This window comes from Herpailurus yagouaroundi, unplaced genomic scaffold (assembly GCF_014898765.1).
Source record: "Herpailurus yagouaroundi ecotype Mexico unplaced genomic scaffold, PumYag 188, whole genome shotgun sequence".
NCBI classification, from domain to species: domain Eukaryota; kingdom Metazoa; phylum Chordata; class Mammalia; order Carnivora; family Felidae; genus Herpailurus; species Herpailurus yagouaroundi.
In genome coordinates this window covers 39,624,724-39,641,303 of record NW_024412419.1, presented here as the reverse complement: position 1 = coordinate 39,641,303, position 16,580 = coordinate 39,624,724, and the positions used below count along the sequence as shown (strand labels likewise).

General features: G+C 49.5%; 1 protein-coding gene across 1 annotated transcript; it reads right to left on the bottom strand.

Moving 5' to 3' along the window:
• Positions 1 to 309: 309 nt before the first annotated feature.
• On the bottom strand, positions 310 to 15,710 carry CD8B (CD8 subunit beta). The gene is made up of 6 exons (XM_040496828.1): positions 15,601 to 15,710; positions 12,096 to 12,455; positions 8,347 to 8,436; positions 4,660 to 4,749; positions 3,146 to 3,182; positions 310 to 1,068 (listed from the first exon to the last, which is right to left on the bottom strand). Exons 1-6 carry the CDS (start codon positions 15,641 to 15,643, stop codon positions 1,056 to 1,058), a joined length of 633 nt encoding a protein of 210 aa, XP_040352762.1. The 5' UTR covers positions 15,644 to 15,710; the 3' UTR covers positions 310 to 1,055.
• Positions 15,711 to 16,580: the final 870 nt, after the last annotated feature.

Sequence of the window (16,580 nt, the reverse complement as noted above, 5' to 3'; positions counted from 1 at the left end):
TATAAGGTCACCAGCCTGTGGCTAGGAGTCTGGGGGTTCCACTCTGTACAACTGAGCAGGTGCTAGTGAAGATGGCTTGGAGTGGCCAGAAGTGTCGGCCCCCGGGGCCCCTGCCGCCTGGCTCTGGGTGCTTCCCAACCTCTGAGACTCTCTCCATGCCTCTGAGACTCTCTCAATGCCTACAGTGCAGACTACAGCATGTTGTGGGGGCAGATGAGGACAGGCACATTTTATCTTTGTTACTTCTGTTTTAGCTGAGCATTAACATCTTTGCCGTACAGATGGGCTTTGTGCTTTTACATCACGGGAGCCGTTCGCATCTTTTATTCAGGGTTTTATTTTTACAACCAAGACATTTTCATAAAAAGAACAGTGAGAGAAGAAATATACAAGCCATGGGAGGGCAGAAGTGAAAGTGGAGGAACTTCCTAATGGGAGATTGAGGAACTTCCTAATGGGAGATTAAGTGAACTCCGGCTCCCACACCACAAGTTCCTGCTCCACAGGAGGTCCCTGGAGACTGAACCGACTGAGTCAGCCCTTCACAGAAAGCACGGTTCCAAGCTGGGTGTGGTCTCTGTGGCTCTCAGTGAGGACGGTGACCCCCGCCTGGGAAGACCAAGGAGGAGCCATCCCAGCACCATCCCATGAGAGACTCAGGACTCCATGTCACTGCCCTATCAGGGCAAAGCAACTTGCGAGAAGGTGGCCGGACGGCCAACACGAGGGTCCCAGCCCAGGGTGAGTACGGGAGCTGGGGAGTGGTGTCATGGCGGCATTTCTTACTCATTTGCAGGAAGTTGCAGGAAGTGCTCCGGGGCTCTGAAGCCTTCTCTCCGTGATTCGTGATTCGCGATGACCAACTAACAAGTTTCTCCCATGCGTGAGGCCCACAGAATGAACTTGCAGTAGTTAAAAGCAGGCAACTTCAGCAGGTCAGTGAAATTGCCACAATCGAGGGAGTTGAGCGTGTCCCTTCTCTCTCATTTTTCCAGATCTCGCTCATTATTGACCAACGTATTTTTGTAGCAGGACACCAAAAGCATATTCTCTGCTCATTTATAAAACCTGAAAACAATAGCAAGTCAAGAAACCACTTACATTCAGGGAAATGATACGAATTTCCTGTAACAGAGACAAATGCCATGCGGGGATGCAGGGCTCCACTCCCAGTAAGGAGCCCGGGGGCCAGGAGTTTTCCACTAGTATGTTTTCAGGGCCCATCTTAGTCATTAAAAAAAAAAATGAAGAAGCTCAAAAAAAAAAAAAGCCCAAAGAACTCTAGCTTTGAATAGTGTTACTTCCTGCAGTACCTTCTTAGATAAGCTATTGACAAATGCACACTGAGGGGCCAGAAGAAGTTGGTTGCTGATGGGCAGATTTTCCAGGGTCAGTTATAGGCTGGGGAACGTCCTCCCCAAATCACAACTTGAGTTTGGAACAGCTGATCTGTGAGGCCCATGGACTCTTTTGTCCACACCTGCATCATGGCAGCAAAACTCGAGGTGGTTTCCGAACTTTTTTGTAGCCACAAACCCTTTTGTTCAAATGATGTCTCACAGGTGAGCCTAAGTACAGGCAGCCGATGACAGCAGAGGGTTGAGGGGCCTCACGGTCCCCCATGACCAACCCCCAGCTCCTTCCCCATCACGGTGGGTCCTCAGAACCCCTGGGTTTGTCAAAGCATGAGACACTATATCCAGCTCCCCTAAAACTGTCATCAGATCACTTGGGAACAAGTTAAAATGAAGGAGTTGGTGGGGGCAGTACCCTAATGGGGACCCCCCCCAATGGGGTCACCATGGGGAAGATGTTGAATGGAACATTCTGAAGATCTAGGCTCAGACAAATACACTCAGGTTATTGTCTCTTAGGAGGTAATTTCTAAATCCAGCACCTAAAATTGTATAAATTGTGCACAATCAAAATGATTGAAAATTGCCAATAAAATACAGCAGGCATGTTTAAGGGACTGTCTATAGTCAAGCAACTATAGCTACAAATATAATGTATTTAATAAGGTAGAGAATACTATATAGAGTTTATATGGAGATTACATTTTCAAGTATTTACAGATACACTTTGTTCCTTGTTTTTTTGGCTCATAGAGTTGACTTTTGTAAGGAACATGAGTTTGTGCTTTGACTCCACAGGACCAGGGGCTGAGCACTTTATGGGTTTTAACCCAGTAAGTCCTCACAACAGCCATGAGTTTGGGACTGTTATCCCATTTTACATGAGGAATCAGAGGCTCAGAGCGGTGAAGTGACTTGCCTACAGTCACATGGTTGGTGAGTGGCAGGCAGGATTCAAACCCTCATGCTGGAGCCAGAGCTCTTAAGCCAAAGGCCCTGTTGCCCTCTTTAATCTAGAGGCACGATGGGCTTTCTTTTTTTCCGAACACCTCTATATAGAGGGGCTTGTCATTAATGAGATAGGTAGATGCGAAGCAGCATTTTGAGGAAGAAAAAGTAATCCAAGAACGCTGCCCACGGCCCAGCTGAGGTCCCGAAGTCCCTGAGGTTGGGAGTAGCCCCTGGCCCCTCAGGGCCTCTGGGCTTCTGCCCGTGTTTACACAGCTCAGTAGACCTGAAGAGCGAGTGCCTTTTAGCCCCCCTGTATATGTGACTCAACCTTTTGATTTGCCAACCCCTGGGACCCGGGTGGGGTCTAGGGTAGAAGATGGGACCCAGGCAGCCCAATACCGGCAGGGAAGGAAGCAGGGAATGAATGGTCTTCGAATCCAGTTCTGCCGTTTACCATCCCAAATGCTTTGAGCAAGTCTTTCAACTGGTCTATAAAGGTAACCCTCCTATGTCATGAAGGACCAAGTCAAATGAAAAGAGTTTGGGGTATCCTACCGTATCCGATGCTTGCAAGAGTTGACTGTGAACATGGGGAGAGCTAAGCTAAATCTTTCAGTGCTTGAAATTTGACTTAAACGGCTACGAGTAGTTTTGTTTGTTAGATGCTCTCTCTTCCTGAACTCTATCACTCCATCTACTTATACAGTCTGAGATTTTTTTGAAGGCTGCGTCTGGCTTTGGCCCCCTGTGGGTGGAGGTTGCAGCAGCAGGGGCTGAGGAAGCCAGGACCACACCCAGGGCCGCGTCATGGGCACTCTTCTGAGGCCCCAAGCACTTACTGTTTCAGGAGGCGAAGCCGGGCTCTCCTCTTCAGGCCTGGAAGAAGCAAACAAGAACATCGGTTGGCTTGGGCTGTGGGTCGCTGACACCGAGCCCCAGAGAGCGAGGAAGGAGACCAGAGGGGCAGCCAGCACCTCAGACCACTGCCCTGGTGCCAGGCTCTGCTCCAGCTTTATGTGGTTTAACTCCCTTAAAGCTCGCAGCAAGCCTATGAGTTGAGTGCTACTCTTACTATCTCTGCTTCGTATATGGGGAAACAGAGGCACAGAACACACGTGTTATGGAATGACTTGCCCAAAGTCACGCAGCTAGTAAGCAGTAAGACCAGAATTCAAACTCAGTTAATCTACTCCAGTCTATGTGCTCTTAAACATGCCAGTCTGCCCTTTGCAGCAGGCCAGGAATGAGAGGTGTACAGACAGGTGGTCGGTGGACTTAAGCTAAAGCGTGTGCGTGCGGGAAATGCACAAGGTCTCCCAACGGGATGTAGGAAGGAAGTCTGAGCATGTCTGTTTACATGTCTGTCTCATCCTTCATTCCTTTTCATTTCTGAAGCACATTTCGTAACATAAGTAATATATGACATAAATACACCTAATCGCAGTTCAAGTTTGTAATTTAAAAAGTTTTTACTAATAAGATCTACATGCAGTTGGGGTTCATAATTTAAAAATGTTTTTACTAATGAGATCCTTGAACAAAAAAATTTGCAGACCACTGACCTTTAATGGGGTTCTTCCAATGGGGGCAAACGGATCCCTTTGTGGATGGCGATTTTATGCAAAAATGTGCGCATGACACATTTCTTTGTGGAGAGGGTCTCACCCTCTCCCATTTTATAGAAGCCCAGAGAGGGTCAGTACCTTGCTTGAGGTGGCACAGGTGAGCAGAAGGACCAGAAGGAGAGCCCTGGGCTCTTGGGCAGTTGTGAGGGCCTCCCATATAACTCCCCTCTTTCTTATGAACCCTGGGAGCCCAGAGCAGATGATCTCGTCTCCAGAGGGGCTGAGAGAGGCAGTCATCTCTGAATTTCCCTGCAGCCTCACAGAGAAGGAGGAGTTCAAGTTTCTGGGAACATGACCCAAACCCCACTGCAATGTCTTCTGTGTACTGTTTCTGTCCCGAGTGCTCATGGGAGTTCCCGCTTATCTCATGCCAGGCACCTTGGGCAGGACTTTACAAACAGCAACCCTGGGAGGTACATAATATTGTTACTCCTGGGTGGGGCAGTTGAGGCTCAGAGAGGCCAGGGCATGTGCCCAGGGTCACTAGATCCAAGAATAGTGGAGTTGGATTCAAACCCAGGTTTGTCTGACTCCAGAGACAGGGTGGTCTCTGACCTCTGCAGAATGGCCTCGGGCCAAGAAGCACCTCTGGAACTACCAGATGGGAAGGTGGGTATAAACTTCCACCAAACTGCCATCTGTCCTGCTTCCCTAGAAGAGGAAGGACCTCAGGGACACCTCCAATGGCAAAAGGAGTTGCCATCGTGGCCCAAGAGGCCACAACTTACGGTATAGGTGGATGGCCACACCCAAGGACACCAGCAGAACAAGGACTCCAGCCACCAACAGGCCGAGGGTGAGGAGGCCACAGGATGGGCCTGGGAAAGACACACGTATCGAACATTTGAGACATGCAGATAAATTACAGAGGGAAAAATCAACTGATCAAATGGAAGCCCCACCTCCCAGAGAATACCACTGCTGCACATTTTTCTCTCGTCGTTTTTTCTAGGCACTTCGAACACGTTGAGATACTTTTACACAGAACATTTTACGTCCAGGGGTGCCCTGGTGGCTCAGTCAGTTAAGTATCTGACGCGCGATGTCAGCTCAGGTCATGATCCCAGGGTCGTGGGATGGAGCCTGCCCCTCCCACCCCACCCAGCGTCAGGCTCCACACTGAGAGGGTGGAGCCTGCTTAAGATTCTCTCTCTCCCTCTCCCTCTGCCCCTTTACCCTGCTTGTGTGCTCTCTCTCTGTCAAAAAATAAAAATTAAAAAATAAAATAATAAAATAAAAAAATTTTATGTCCCACATCATCATTTTAAAAATTAATTAAACGCAGGAGCTACTTATGTTCTAAAGGAGATAGATAATTTTCATGCCTGGTAATGAGATTTTTACTATTTATTTTTAAAAATTTATTTTAATTTCACAAGAAATAGCTGAATATATTTTCATTGTAAAAGATTCAAGTATATGGTTAGAGTGTTCCTTGGCATGCTAGCTCCTTCACAGAAATAAATGCCATGGTTAACGTGGTACCTTTCTCTTTGTATTTATGCAGACACATACAGGTTTTTTAAAAATGTTTTGTTTAAATTTATTTTTTGAGAGAGAGAGACAAAGCGTGCATAACTGGGGGAGGGGCAGCGAGCAAGGGGGACGGAGGATCCAAAGCAGGGCTTTGCATTGACAGGCTGATAGCAGTGAGCCTGATGTAGGGTTCGAACCCATGAACTGTGAGATCATGACCTGAGCCAAAGTCGGACACTCAACCAACTGAGCCACGCAGGCATCCCTACAGTTTTGTTTTTGTTTTTGTTTTACAGCATACAGTGGCTTATATTGTACAAACTGTTTTGCAAACCATTCTTTCTTTAAATATATCAGCACACTCCTTTTTCTAGTAGAGTAACATTCAAAGTATGGACATAGCATGGATTATTTAGTCATCAGTGGGCTTTTCGTTTATTTCCTATGTTTTACTTTTATAAATAACTGTGCAAAGAACATCCTGGTACATTTTTCCTAATGTGGGAGCCTGCCCGAGGCAGATATTGAAAACAGAAACTTCCAAACCATAGACTATGTCCATTTAATGTTGTAACAGACACTGTGAAATGCCTTCCAAAAAGGCCGCACTGGTTTTCATTCCTAACCACCAACTGTGCACCTTGCCGACCCTTGTTTAGTTTTTGGCCAGTCTAGTGGGTGAAAAATGGTGTTTGTCAACTTCAGTCTATTTTCATATATTGGCCACTTGTATGACCTGGCCTGGCCTTCCTTGCCTTGCATGGGTTTCGGAGTCTGCTGAAGTCTGAAAGTCACTACGTCGTTCCTGACACAGCAATTTAGAAATTGTCTCAGAATCATCTCAAGGGACAGCCCTAAGCCTTAGGGAGCACGTCCTTCCCCAGGGTGGCCATGTGGTTTCATTCATGATGACAAGTTTTGAGATCTATCTGGGTGTCCCCCAAGGTAAGTGCTTTGCATATAGCATCTATTTAATCATGCCTTCTCTTTAGCCAGGTAAACACCCCTAGTTTACACATGAGGAAACAGGTTCAGAGAGGTTAAATCACTTGACCAAGGTCACACAGTATAGGCAGTGGTAGGCAGAGTCAGACCTCAACCTGGCTGACTTACCCCTAAGGTACCCTGTCTCATGGCCCCCACCCCCAATGCAACCTCTACTTCTCCCCCTCCAATCCCCACTTGGCCACTTTCACGCACAACCTGGTTATTCTTAATAACCTACTAATGTTGGATTTGCATTCTTGCCCTGGGATCTTACTGGGGGTCGACATAAGGAATGATGCAAGAATCTCAAAGACCTTTGTCCACATCTCTTACAAAAGTGTTGCTCTACTGAGTTCACTGTTGTTCAGCAGGCCTTACAGAAGGATGAACAGAGCAGACTTTTTCTAGAATTTAACACTGAGATGAAGGCTTTGAAGCCGGGAGCTTGGGGTTGTTTCTTTCTATCACTGTGGGGGGCAGGGTTTGTGTGCCATGTTATTTGGAGTATTGCCTTTGGTTCAGCTGGTTTTGCCGTTTCTCTAGAGTCACAGCACAGACCCAATTTTGGCACCTTCAACGAAATGGACCTGTTGTATTTGCCTTTTGTGCTGTTTTGTTATTGTTGTTGTTGTAACTTGCCTAAAATCCTTTAGGCGAAGTTGTGGGGTATAGATACTTTACAAAATGAGGTCAATCTATCTGTACCTTTATGCTCACCAAGACTTTGCCCTTCTGCATTTGGGTTCCGATTTTTTTTTTTACTGGGACCTCATGGGGTAGCTTCCCGTTCCCACTCTCCCAATCCCATTAGATGCCTGTCCCTGAGCTCTGTTACTTTATACATTTAAGACAAAGCCAACCCAGCAGCACGAGGCAGCCCTAGTGGGGCAGCTTGTCATTTGTTCCACGGGTGGGAGCACATGACACTTTCTGTTTGTCACCAGTATCTTTTGGGGAGCAGAGGTCAGTATTTTTCCAGAAACACATTTGCATGTTTGGGCTAATGGTTCAAGGAAAGTGCACGTGCATGTGTGTGTGTGTGTGTGTGTGTATGTTCTCCAGCTGCTGTGTCTGGTGTTCATAGCACAGAGAAGCAAGTTAGTTCACTCATTAGCAAAAAGATATTAGCACATACTGTGTGTTAGGCCCTCTGTTAGGTATTAAAACTGAAGAACTTTAAAGTTCTGGTCTCGTGGGTTGGTTATTTTTGTTTGTAAACAGTCTTACTGAGATATACTTTACGTACAAAGTTCACCTGCTCCAAGTGTATAATTTAATGGTCTTCGGTATATTCACAGAATTGTGCACCCATCAAGCACCACGATCTAATTTTAGAACATTTTCATCTCCCCTCCCCCACCAAAAATCCTGTACCCATTTTAGCAATCTCCTCCATACCTTCCCAACTCCCCAGTCTTAGGCAACCACTAATCTACTTTCTGTCTCTATGAAATGTCACATTGTGGACGTTTCTTATCAATGGGATCACATAATACATGGTTTTGTGTCTGTTGTTTTACTGTGTAATATTTTCAAAGTTCATCATGTTGTAGCCTATATCAGTATTTCACTGTTTATTATGGTCAAATAATATTCCATTGTATGGACAGTCCACATTTGGTTAATCTATTTACCAGTTGTTTCTACTTTTTTGGCGATTATGAATAATGCTGCAAGGAACACTGGTGTGCAAGTTTTGGGGTGGACATATCCTCCATTAAGTTTTGCTCTAGGGCAATTTTCAAGCGTGTTCCTCATTAGACTGTGAGCTGTTGGAGGGCAGCACTGTGGTCACACTCAGCTTCCCTTCTGACCCCAGATTGGGTGGGGCCAGAGAAACAGGCTAGAGTCCACACATGGGAAGGGAAGGGAAGGGAAGGGAAGGGAAGGGAAGGGAAGAAGGAAAACTTCCTGCTCTGTTTCTGAGGGTCCAGGAGAATGGGAGAACTCACCCTTCTGGGTCACTGGGCTTGGGGGCCGGCACATTTTCTTCCTGGGGGTGGGCTTCTTGGTGGGCTGGGCAGTGGTGGGAAGGACATCAACTACAGAAAGCAAGCAAGACACATGTCTTAGCCAGGTAATCAGTAGGTGGACTTGCAGACAAAAGTTAAAGCCTCATGTCTTCCATGTAGATATGAAAGCCCTTATGACTGTTCCCTGGGCTGCTGCAGGGCTCCAAGGTGATAGAGTAATCGAGTTTTCTATGTGCTTCCCCAACTCTCAGACCTATCTGAGAGTCGAGGCAGCGGGTCACTTTGGTGTCTGGGGAAGAGAGGGGCTCTGGACCCACATGGACGTGAAGAGAGCCCCAGATGCCCTGATTAACCACTGAGTGACTTGGGGCAAGTCCTATCACTTTTCAGTGCCTCAGTTTTCCCATCTGCTGAAATAAAGATGACTCCCAGTTCTTTCTTGGGGTTGTCGTGAGGATTAAAGGGGACAGCATGCCCAGCAAATGGTGCAGTAGAGATGGCTCCCCCTGGCCAAAGACCCTGAGCAGAAGCTGGAGCCCCCAAGTGCTCGACGAGACCAGCCCCTCAGCCAACCTGCCAATCCCTAACCGGGTGGAGGAGGCTCACAGAAAGGAGGGTGCCCTTTAACACACATACGATACCATGCAGGTTGCATATATGGGGATTTTCTTTCCTTCTCAAGTGTCTTTACAAGTCATATACTATCAGAGCTGGAAGGACCTCTAGTCCTAACCTTTACTTTCAAAGACGGACACCAGTGATGTAAGGCGCCAGCCCCGAGGCCCCACGATGCCAAGCGCCTGCCTGGACCACCCCAACCCCGTCTCCTGACTCGTGGATGGGTCACTCCTCTCTTTCGTTCTACGCCAGTGTCACATGCTGACTTGACGGAGCAGGGCAGTGGGACAGGCACACAGAGTGAAGGGAGACACCTGAGGTTCTGAGATGCTAGGGACAGGGTGGTGAGCACTGGGTGCTGCTGAACCCAGCCCTGGTCTCTGTGGGTTGAGCAAAGACATTTCACAAAAATGATCCTCTGCAAAATAGGAGGAGAGGGAAGATAACACCATCAGTTTAAACTCTAGCATCGGGAGGACAGGGAGGGGCAGCCAACAAAATGGTCACTTCAGGGCTGGCATCTTCCACATAAAGAGTGGACACTTTGGACCCTCGCCGACCTGAGTCTCCTCTGAGAAGCAGAGATGACACGCTCTGCCTGCTTCGTGAGGTTTCTGGGAAGAACCAACCACCAAGAATGAACCCTTGCTAAGTCCCGCCATGTGCTAGCGGCAGAACTAAGCAGCTCAGCTTAAGCGTATTCAACCCAACCACTTTGGTGATGGGAACGAGTATCTCCATCTAATCCCCGAGGAAGCCTAGGCGCAGAGAATGGAACTAGCTTGTCTGAAGTTCAAGAAACCCTAAACAGCACAGCCGGGATCTGAGCCCAGAGACCCTGATTCTAGGCTCTCACTAAGCCACACCACGTCAGGTGCACATGCTTTTCGACAAAAAGACCCGTCGGGTCAAGGGCCTCGGCCGTGGGAATGCGGAGGGAAACTAGCATAAAAGGAAAAAAGGACACTAGCCATGGTGCTCCCAGAGCATGCGGGAGCCTGGCTCTCTGCTCAGGGTGACCCAGCATGGCTTTCCCCTTTACTCCTTACGGCCCTGGAGGTGTCCACTCCCTTTACTTTGTACACGAAGAGGCACAGATGTCTCTCGGCTGGTCGGTGGGAAGCCTGCAAGGGAGACAGCTCTATAGGACCTCAGGGTCTTGGCTGGGCTCAGTGGTCGGGGTTCGATGAGGGGTTTGTGGGAAGGCTTGTTCCATTTTAATTTCTTCTTGCCCAGAGCTGGGTCCCCTTGATTCCTCCTGACTCCCCCAGCTCCCCATTCAAATCTACCCGCTTCTCTCCTTGTTGAGCGGGACAGGCCTTTTGAACCCATAGTGTGATTAGCCCCCAAGAGGCCGTTTACCCCCCACCCCAATACTTTCCTTACTGCCCGAGCTTCCCCTTTCAGTATGCACTGTCTTCCGCAGGAGGGGTGGGGCCTGGCTCTTGATACCCTGACTCTGGGGAGATGTCGCAGTTGCAAGCACATGCTTTGGGGAGGGTCAGCATGAGGGGTTTGGAAATATCAAAGCCAGGAGTGGGTGAGTGGTGGTGGAGGTGGAGGGGGAAACTTCTAGAAACCAGTTTTACTTATTTCATCATCTGTCTTTCTCAGACCCCCAAATCTAACGAGTGGGAAAATGCGGAGCTTATAGAGACAAAAACAATAAACCACACCCAAACCCCACACCCCCCAAAACCCAGTGTTCAATACAGGAATCAGTCAGCTCCCTGCTGAGAATGCCTCAGCTTCTTGTCCCAGAGACCTCATCCCCCAACCCCTACCTTCTGACTGAAGACCCAAAGCTGGAGAGAAGGGAGAGCAACCCCACTCTGGTTTTTGTCTTCCTAATTGTGCTGCTGTCCTAACTGTCCCTGCACCTTCCCATGCTGAGTGACCTAATTCCTGGGGGTGGGGGGCGGTGTTGGGGGGGACTTGGCATTCTCGGTGCCCCCAGCCTGAGAAGAAGCCAGGTGAGTGGGAAGCAGGGCAGTAGGAGGACGGCCGTGGGCTAACCTGGGGAGGGGGCTAAAGCCAGACCAGGCCTTTTGAGAATTTCTGCCACGACTCCTTCACACCCCTCACAGCTTAATCCTCACCCTCCAATACTGCAGCCACCTGTCGCCTTGGCTACCGGCCAGTCTGACTCGAAGTGTGCTGTATGCGTGAAATGTTAAAAACACATCGAACATTTAGTATGGAAAGGGAATGTAAAACATTCCAGTGATAATTTTTATATTGATTATAAGTTAAAATGATGATACTGTGGGTACACTGGGTTTAAAATATAGTATGTAAACTAATTCCACTCATTTCTTTTTCCTTTGTTAAACGTGGTATTCGAAAGTTTTACATTTTATCTGTGGCTTTCTATTTCTATTGGGCATGCTGATTCAACTCACAGAACTACAGCTTCTCAGGGTGGCTGGCAGGGGGTGGGTCGTGGAGGCCAGCAGCAGCCCCATGATACGGATGGGAAAACTGAGGCCAGGGAGCAGAGGGACTGGTGCAAAGGCACACAGTGAATATGCAGCAGCATGTGCAGCTAGGTCTGGGCGCCAGTCTCCTTACTCCCTGTAACTCCGGGTGTGGGTTTGAGCCATAGGCCCCTGTTCAGAATGTGAGGGCATCTGCCCCTCCACTGGCCCTAGAAATGCTTTCACTGGGTATGTCCAGGCAATGAGGACTTTCTTTCCTGGGATGCACACTTGGTGGGAATTTCTGAGACGACGGTCAGGTCTGGGGACTGAGGCCAATCTAGGCATAGCCTCAGGTAGGCCTGATGTGGCGGCCAAAGGACAGCACTGCCTTGTCCCCAGAAGAAGTTGCAATGCTTCTAAGCATCCCATCTGGAACAGGACTCAGTTCCCTACCTCCCCAGGTAGATGGCAGCATGAAGTGAAATGACTACATAAAACACTTGCGTGTGCTTGGCCCTGGCTAGGTCTGTTCCTACTAGCTGTAGCTCTATGGCTCATGGCTGGCACCACCACTCCCCACCTCCTGCAGAGTGGGGCTCGCTGAGAGCGGGGGCAGCTCTAGTGTCTGCCATGCACCCAGAACATAGTAGGTGCTTCATACTCATTGGCAGCACTGAGGTACTTTCTTACCCACACTCAGCCGAGTTCCCTTCCCGAATGTCAGCTCGGGCGACCCAACGGTCATGCAGAAGTAGATGCCACTGTCTGCAGGCTTCACACTTGTGAGATTGAGAATGGACCGGGTCGCGTCCGGAAACACAGTTAGCTTCTCTGGCTCCACTTCCTGTCCATACACAATCCCTTTTATGGGATCCCAGTAGGCCAGGCACTCGTAGTGACTGTCCGGGCTTGGAGCCTGGCGATGTCTCAGCCAGTAGATGCGCGTGCTAGTGGGCGAGGTTTTGGCTTCGCAGGACATTATCACCATTCCATTGGTCTGAACCATTACGGACCCAGGAGCCTGCTGGAGTACGGAGCTGCCACGGAGAGCTACAAGAAGCGGAAGGAGCAGACACCATCAGCACATTTTTCCAGCCACTGTTGCGGGTCCTGGGAGTCACACTGAGTCAAGCACTGAAGGAAAGCTGTGGAAGAACCTGCCCAGTTGCGGGGTCCAGGGGCTGTACTCAGTGCAGCTAGTGGCTCCTGGACTCAGGAGACCATCTGCAAGGCAGGTGTTTCCTATGTCCAGCTTTACAAAGGGGATGGGGAGAGAGCTGCCATTTCTTGATTGCGTGTCTATAAGCCTGGCTCTTTGCATAAATTATCTTAACCCAATCTCAAACTCATTTGGGGATTTTTATCCCCATTACACAGACGAGGAAGCTGAGGCATGACGTTACTTGTTCCAAGTCCCATCACTAGCCAGTAAGTGATCTGGGATTCAAACTCAAAGATTCAAAGTCTGAAGTCAAAGCCTTTCACCTTGCCTTGCCGCCACTCTAGGTACAGACCTTCAACAGGCTCCAAGCGGGTGTAGGAGACTCAGGTAGCCCAGGGGAACCCAGAATCAGAGGCAGAGCACAGGGCTGGTCTGGCCAACCACCCTTTCTGGACAGTGATGACAACAGCAAGAGGAACTCACTGTTGCTATTGGTGCAACTATAGCCTATCACTCCTCAGCCCAGCAAGTGATGGGTTCCTGGATCCCCATTCTCGAGGGGAAGGACAGATACCCCAGAAGCAGCACTTGGATTTCATTTTAGTCTCAAGATGGGAAGCACCGACAAGCAGGGGATTGCTCATGGAGAACAAACTAGACTGGAACTCAGAGACCCGGCCTTCAACCCAGCTTCTGCCTCATACCAGTGGTGGGACTGCAGGAAGTCAAGGAGCCTGTCTCTATCCTTTAAAAGGAGGGCAGCTTGGGGTCATTGTCCTGCTTGCCTGCGAGGGTTAGAGCATTTAAGAAAACACACTGTAAACTCTAAAGCAGTGCACATGGGTCAATCATTTTCTACGTGTCTCATACATCAGAGGTTATTACTGGCAGCAGATGAAATCTTAGGAAAGATTTGAATGGGTCCTTCGCAGCCAAGTCCAACAAACTGAATCTGACCTGGCAAGCCTTCCATTTTAGCTGTGGGGCAGAGAGAGACCCCACAGACCCAGGCAGAGACCCAGGAACAGCGAGGCACAAAAGGACATAGACTTGGGTAGGCAGAGGAGGCCAGAGAGAGAATGTGTGTGTATATATGTGTCCTAGGGGAGCTGGCTTATGAGGTAGTGGCCTAAAGGCACAATCCTGCTGATGTTTGTGTCTCAGACTTCATGGTTCCAGAATGGGCCGTGAACTTGAACTTTTTGACTCTACTCACAGGCCACTCTGAGCTTCTGCTTGTATCAAGAATGAAATGGTAGGGGTGTCTGGTGGCTCAGTTGGTTAAACATCTGATTCTTGATTTCGGCTCAGGTCATGATCTCACAGTTTGTGAGTTCGAGTCCTGCATCGGGCTTTGTGCTGACAGTGTGGAACCTGCTTGGGATTCTCTGTCTCTCCCTCCCTCTCTGCCTCTCTCTCTCTCTCTCAAAAATAAATAAACATTAAGAAAAAAAAAAAAAAAAGGAAGAATGAAATGGTACTTGGGGCCCAAGTGCCTGCTGGCCCTTCTCTTTTCTCCCCAAACACCATACTGCCTTTTCAGCAGAGTAGAGGGTCTTCGTTGTTTGGGGTCACTGACATCTTGGGGAAGATGATAAGAATCGATGATGCCAATATTCACTGAACTGTGCCCAGCATGGTGCATGCATTATCTTGCTTAATCCTCACCAGATCCTGTTTTATACCCATACTCATGAGGAAACAGAGGCTCAGGAAAGTGAAGGACGTGCTCAAGGCCACACAGCCTGTATGTGGTGGATCCAGATTCAAACCCAGGTCTGGGACCCCAGAACCGGAACTTTGAGCCACTCCCCGAATCAAGGAGACCTGTGATCCTCTCCTGGATCACTGTCATGTCGTTGCGTGTACACAGTGGGTCTACAAATACACAGACTCCTGAAGTTCTTCCAAGAAAGCCCAGAAGTGACTCCTAAAGGGGTAAAGGGGCCCAAAAGGACCCTGGGTTTTTTGTGTATGTTACCCCTGCTGTGTCCTGACATGCAGACTTCCCGGCTGCAATATACCCTGGTCTCTCTCTTATGTCCCTGGAGACTGAATGTCAAGCTCTATCTATGTGCCAGACACAGAGCCAGGCCTTGCTACCTATGCGGTCTCATTTGATTCATCTGACTCTCTTCCAGTGACCCCCTTCTCAGTCGGGCCTGCTGTTTCTAAAACGATCAGCATTAACTACTAGTTTTGAATGGCCCCGACTAACTTCTGCTTGAGATATGGCTAAGCTCGTGGGTCAGAGTAGGAGCTGGCAGGTCTTGTCACCTCTGGCAGGTGGCCAGCTTTGGGCTTTTTGGGTAAGAGAGCAATCAGCCACAGGTCAGTGGGCAGTTTGGTGCGTGGAGGGGCCTCTTCCAAAAGGCAGTCTGGCTGGGCTTATGAGAGGGACAGCGGAGACTGCCTGCTACATTCTAGCTCCAGCAGGGCTCCCATTGGAGCCAAGCTCCACAGCACACACAACCCAGGGACAGTTGGGGTGGGGGGTGGGGGTGGAAACAGGGAACCCCGAGGAAGTACTCTGCCATAGCGGTCTGAGATCTGGCAATAGCCTGGTGTTTGGCAGATTGTCCTCCGAATACTTTCCCGGAAATACTAAAAATGTGTCTACAGAACCCCGGGTGAAGTGCAGAATACCAAAGCCAGAACTGAGCCTCTGGAACCTTCCTGGGGGCACACCCCTGGGAGGGAACCCTAGACAAGGGCATTTTTCCTTTTACTCTGCACTTCCTTCCCCTCTTTTCTTCCTTCTTGACTCCTGCCCTCCTTCCCCTCCGGGCTTTTGGGCAGAGCTAGCCTCAATCCCGGGGCTCCAGGGGCCCCTAGGGTAATGAGCTCTGGGGATGAATTTCCTCGCCACCCTTAGGGACTGTACCTGCCATGCCGCCTCCCGAGTGCGCCCCCAGCCCCGGCTTCTGCATTCTGCCAGGACAGCCTTTGTAAACTTTACAGCTCAGGCTCTTCCCGGTCCCGGGGAGACCACCTGCTCCAGCCCCGGGCGCCCCACAAATCTCCCGGTCTTACCTGCCAGCTGCGTGGCCAGGAGGAGCCAGAGCCCCGGCTGCATCTTGGCGAGCCTGGGACACCTGGTCCCGGCGGGGCTCTGCGGAGACAGTCCTGGCTAGGGGTGGGTGGGGAGCGGGACTGGGCGGGGCAGTTTGGATGGGGGAGGGGGGAGGGGGGACGGGAAGGACGAGACCGGGCGGGGTAGGGGAGGGAGTCCAGGGTGAGGTTGGCAAGGTCTCCGCCCTCATCCTCCCTGCATTTCAAAGGTCTTGGGTGCGTTTCCTAAGAGCCCACTGGGACCCCTTGCTTTCCAGTGAGGGGGTGACACCACTGTCCTGCGCCAAGCAATTGCACGTGTGTGATGGACGCCTGCCCTGGGAGGTGGCCAGGACAGGGTCATGACTCCCTGTGACAGTTGAGGCAACTGAGGCTCAGAGAGGTCAGGATATCCAAGGTTCCCACGGAAGTGCAGGGTGGAGCTGGACCGTAATTCGGGCTTTTTTTTTTTTTTTTTTTTTTTTTAATTTCTTTTCTTTTTGAGAAACTCGGTGGGGCCTAGAGTGACCAAGACCCAGGCCTTGCCCTCAAGGACACACACTTGTGAGGGATGAAGGGCTGCTCCCACAGCCCAGCCAGAGGCCAGAATCTCTCAATATTTTCATTGTTCCCATGAGCAGTGTGAGGCTGAGCATACACTGGACAGACAACCCTGGGGACACCCCTGGCTGGCGTGAGCTGTTTTCTTTTTTTTTTTCTTAATTGAAGTGATATTTACATAACACAAAATTAAACACTGTAGAGGGTGCAATGCAGTGGTATTTAACCACCTCTATCTAGTTCCAAAACATTTTCATCTCCCCGAGAGAAATCCCTGAACCTGTTATGTAGTCATCTTCTATTGCCCCTCCCCTTCTCACTACCCCCCTCCCCCAATCATCCTTTTGTCCCTATGGATGTACCTATTCTGGACATTTCATATAAATGAAATTGTACAATAC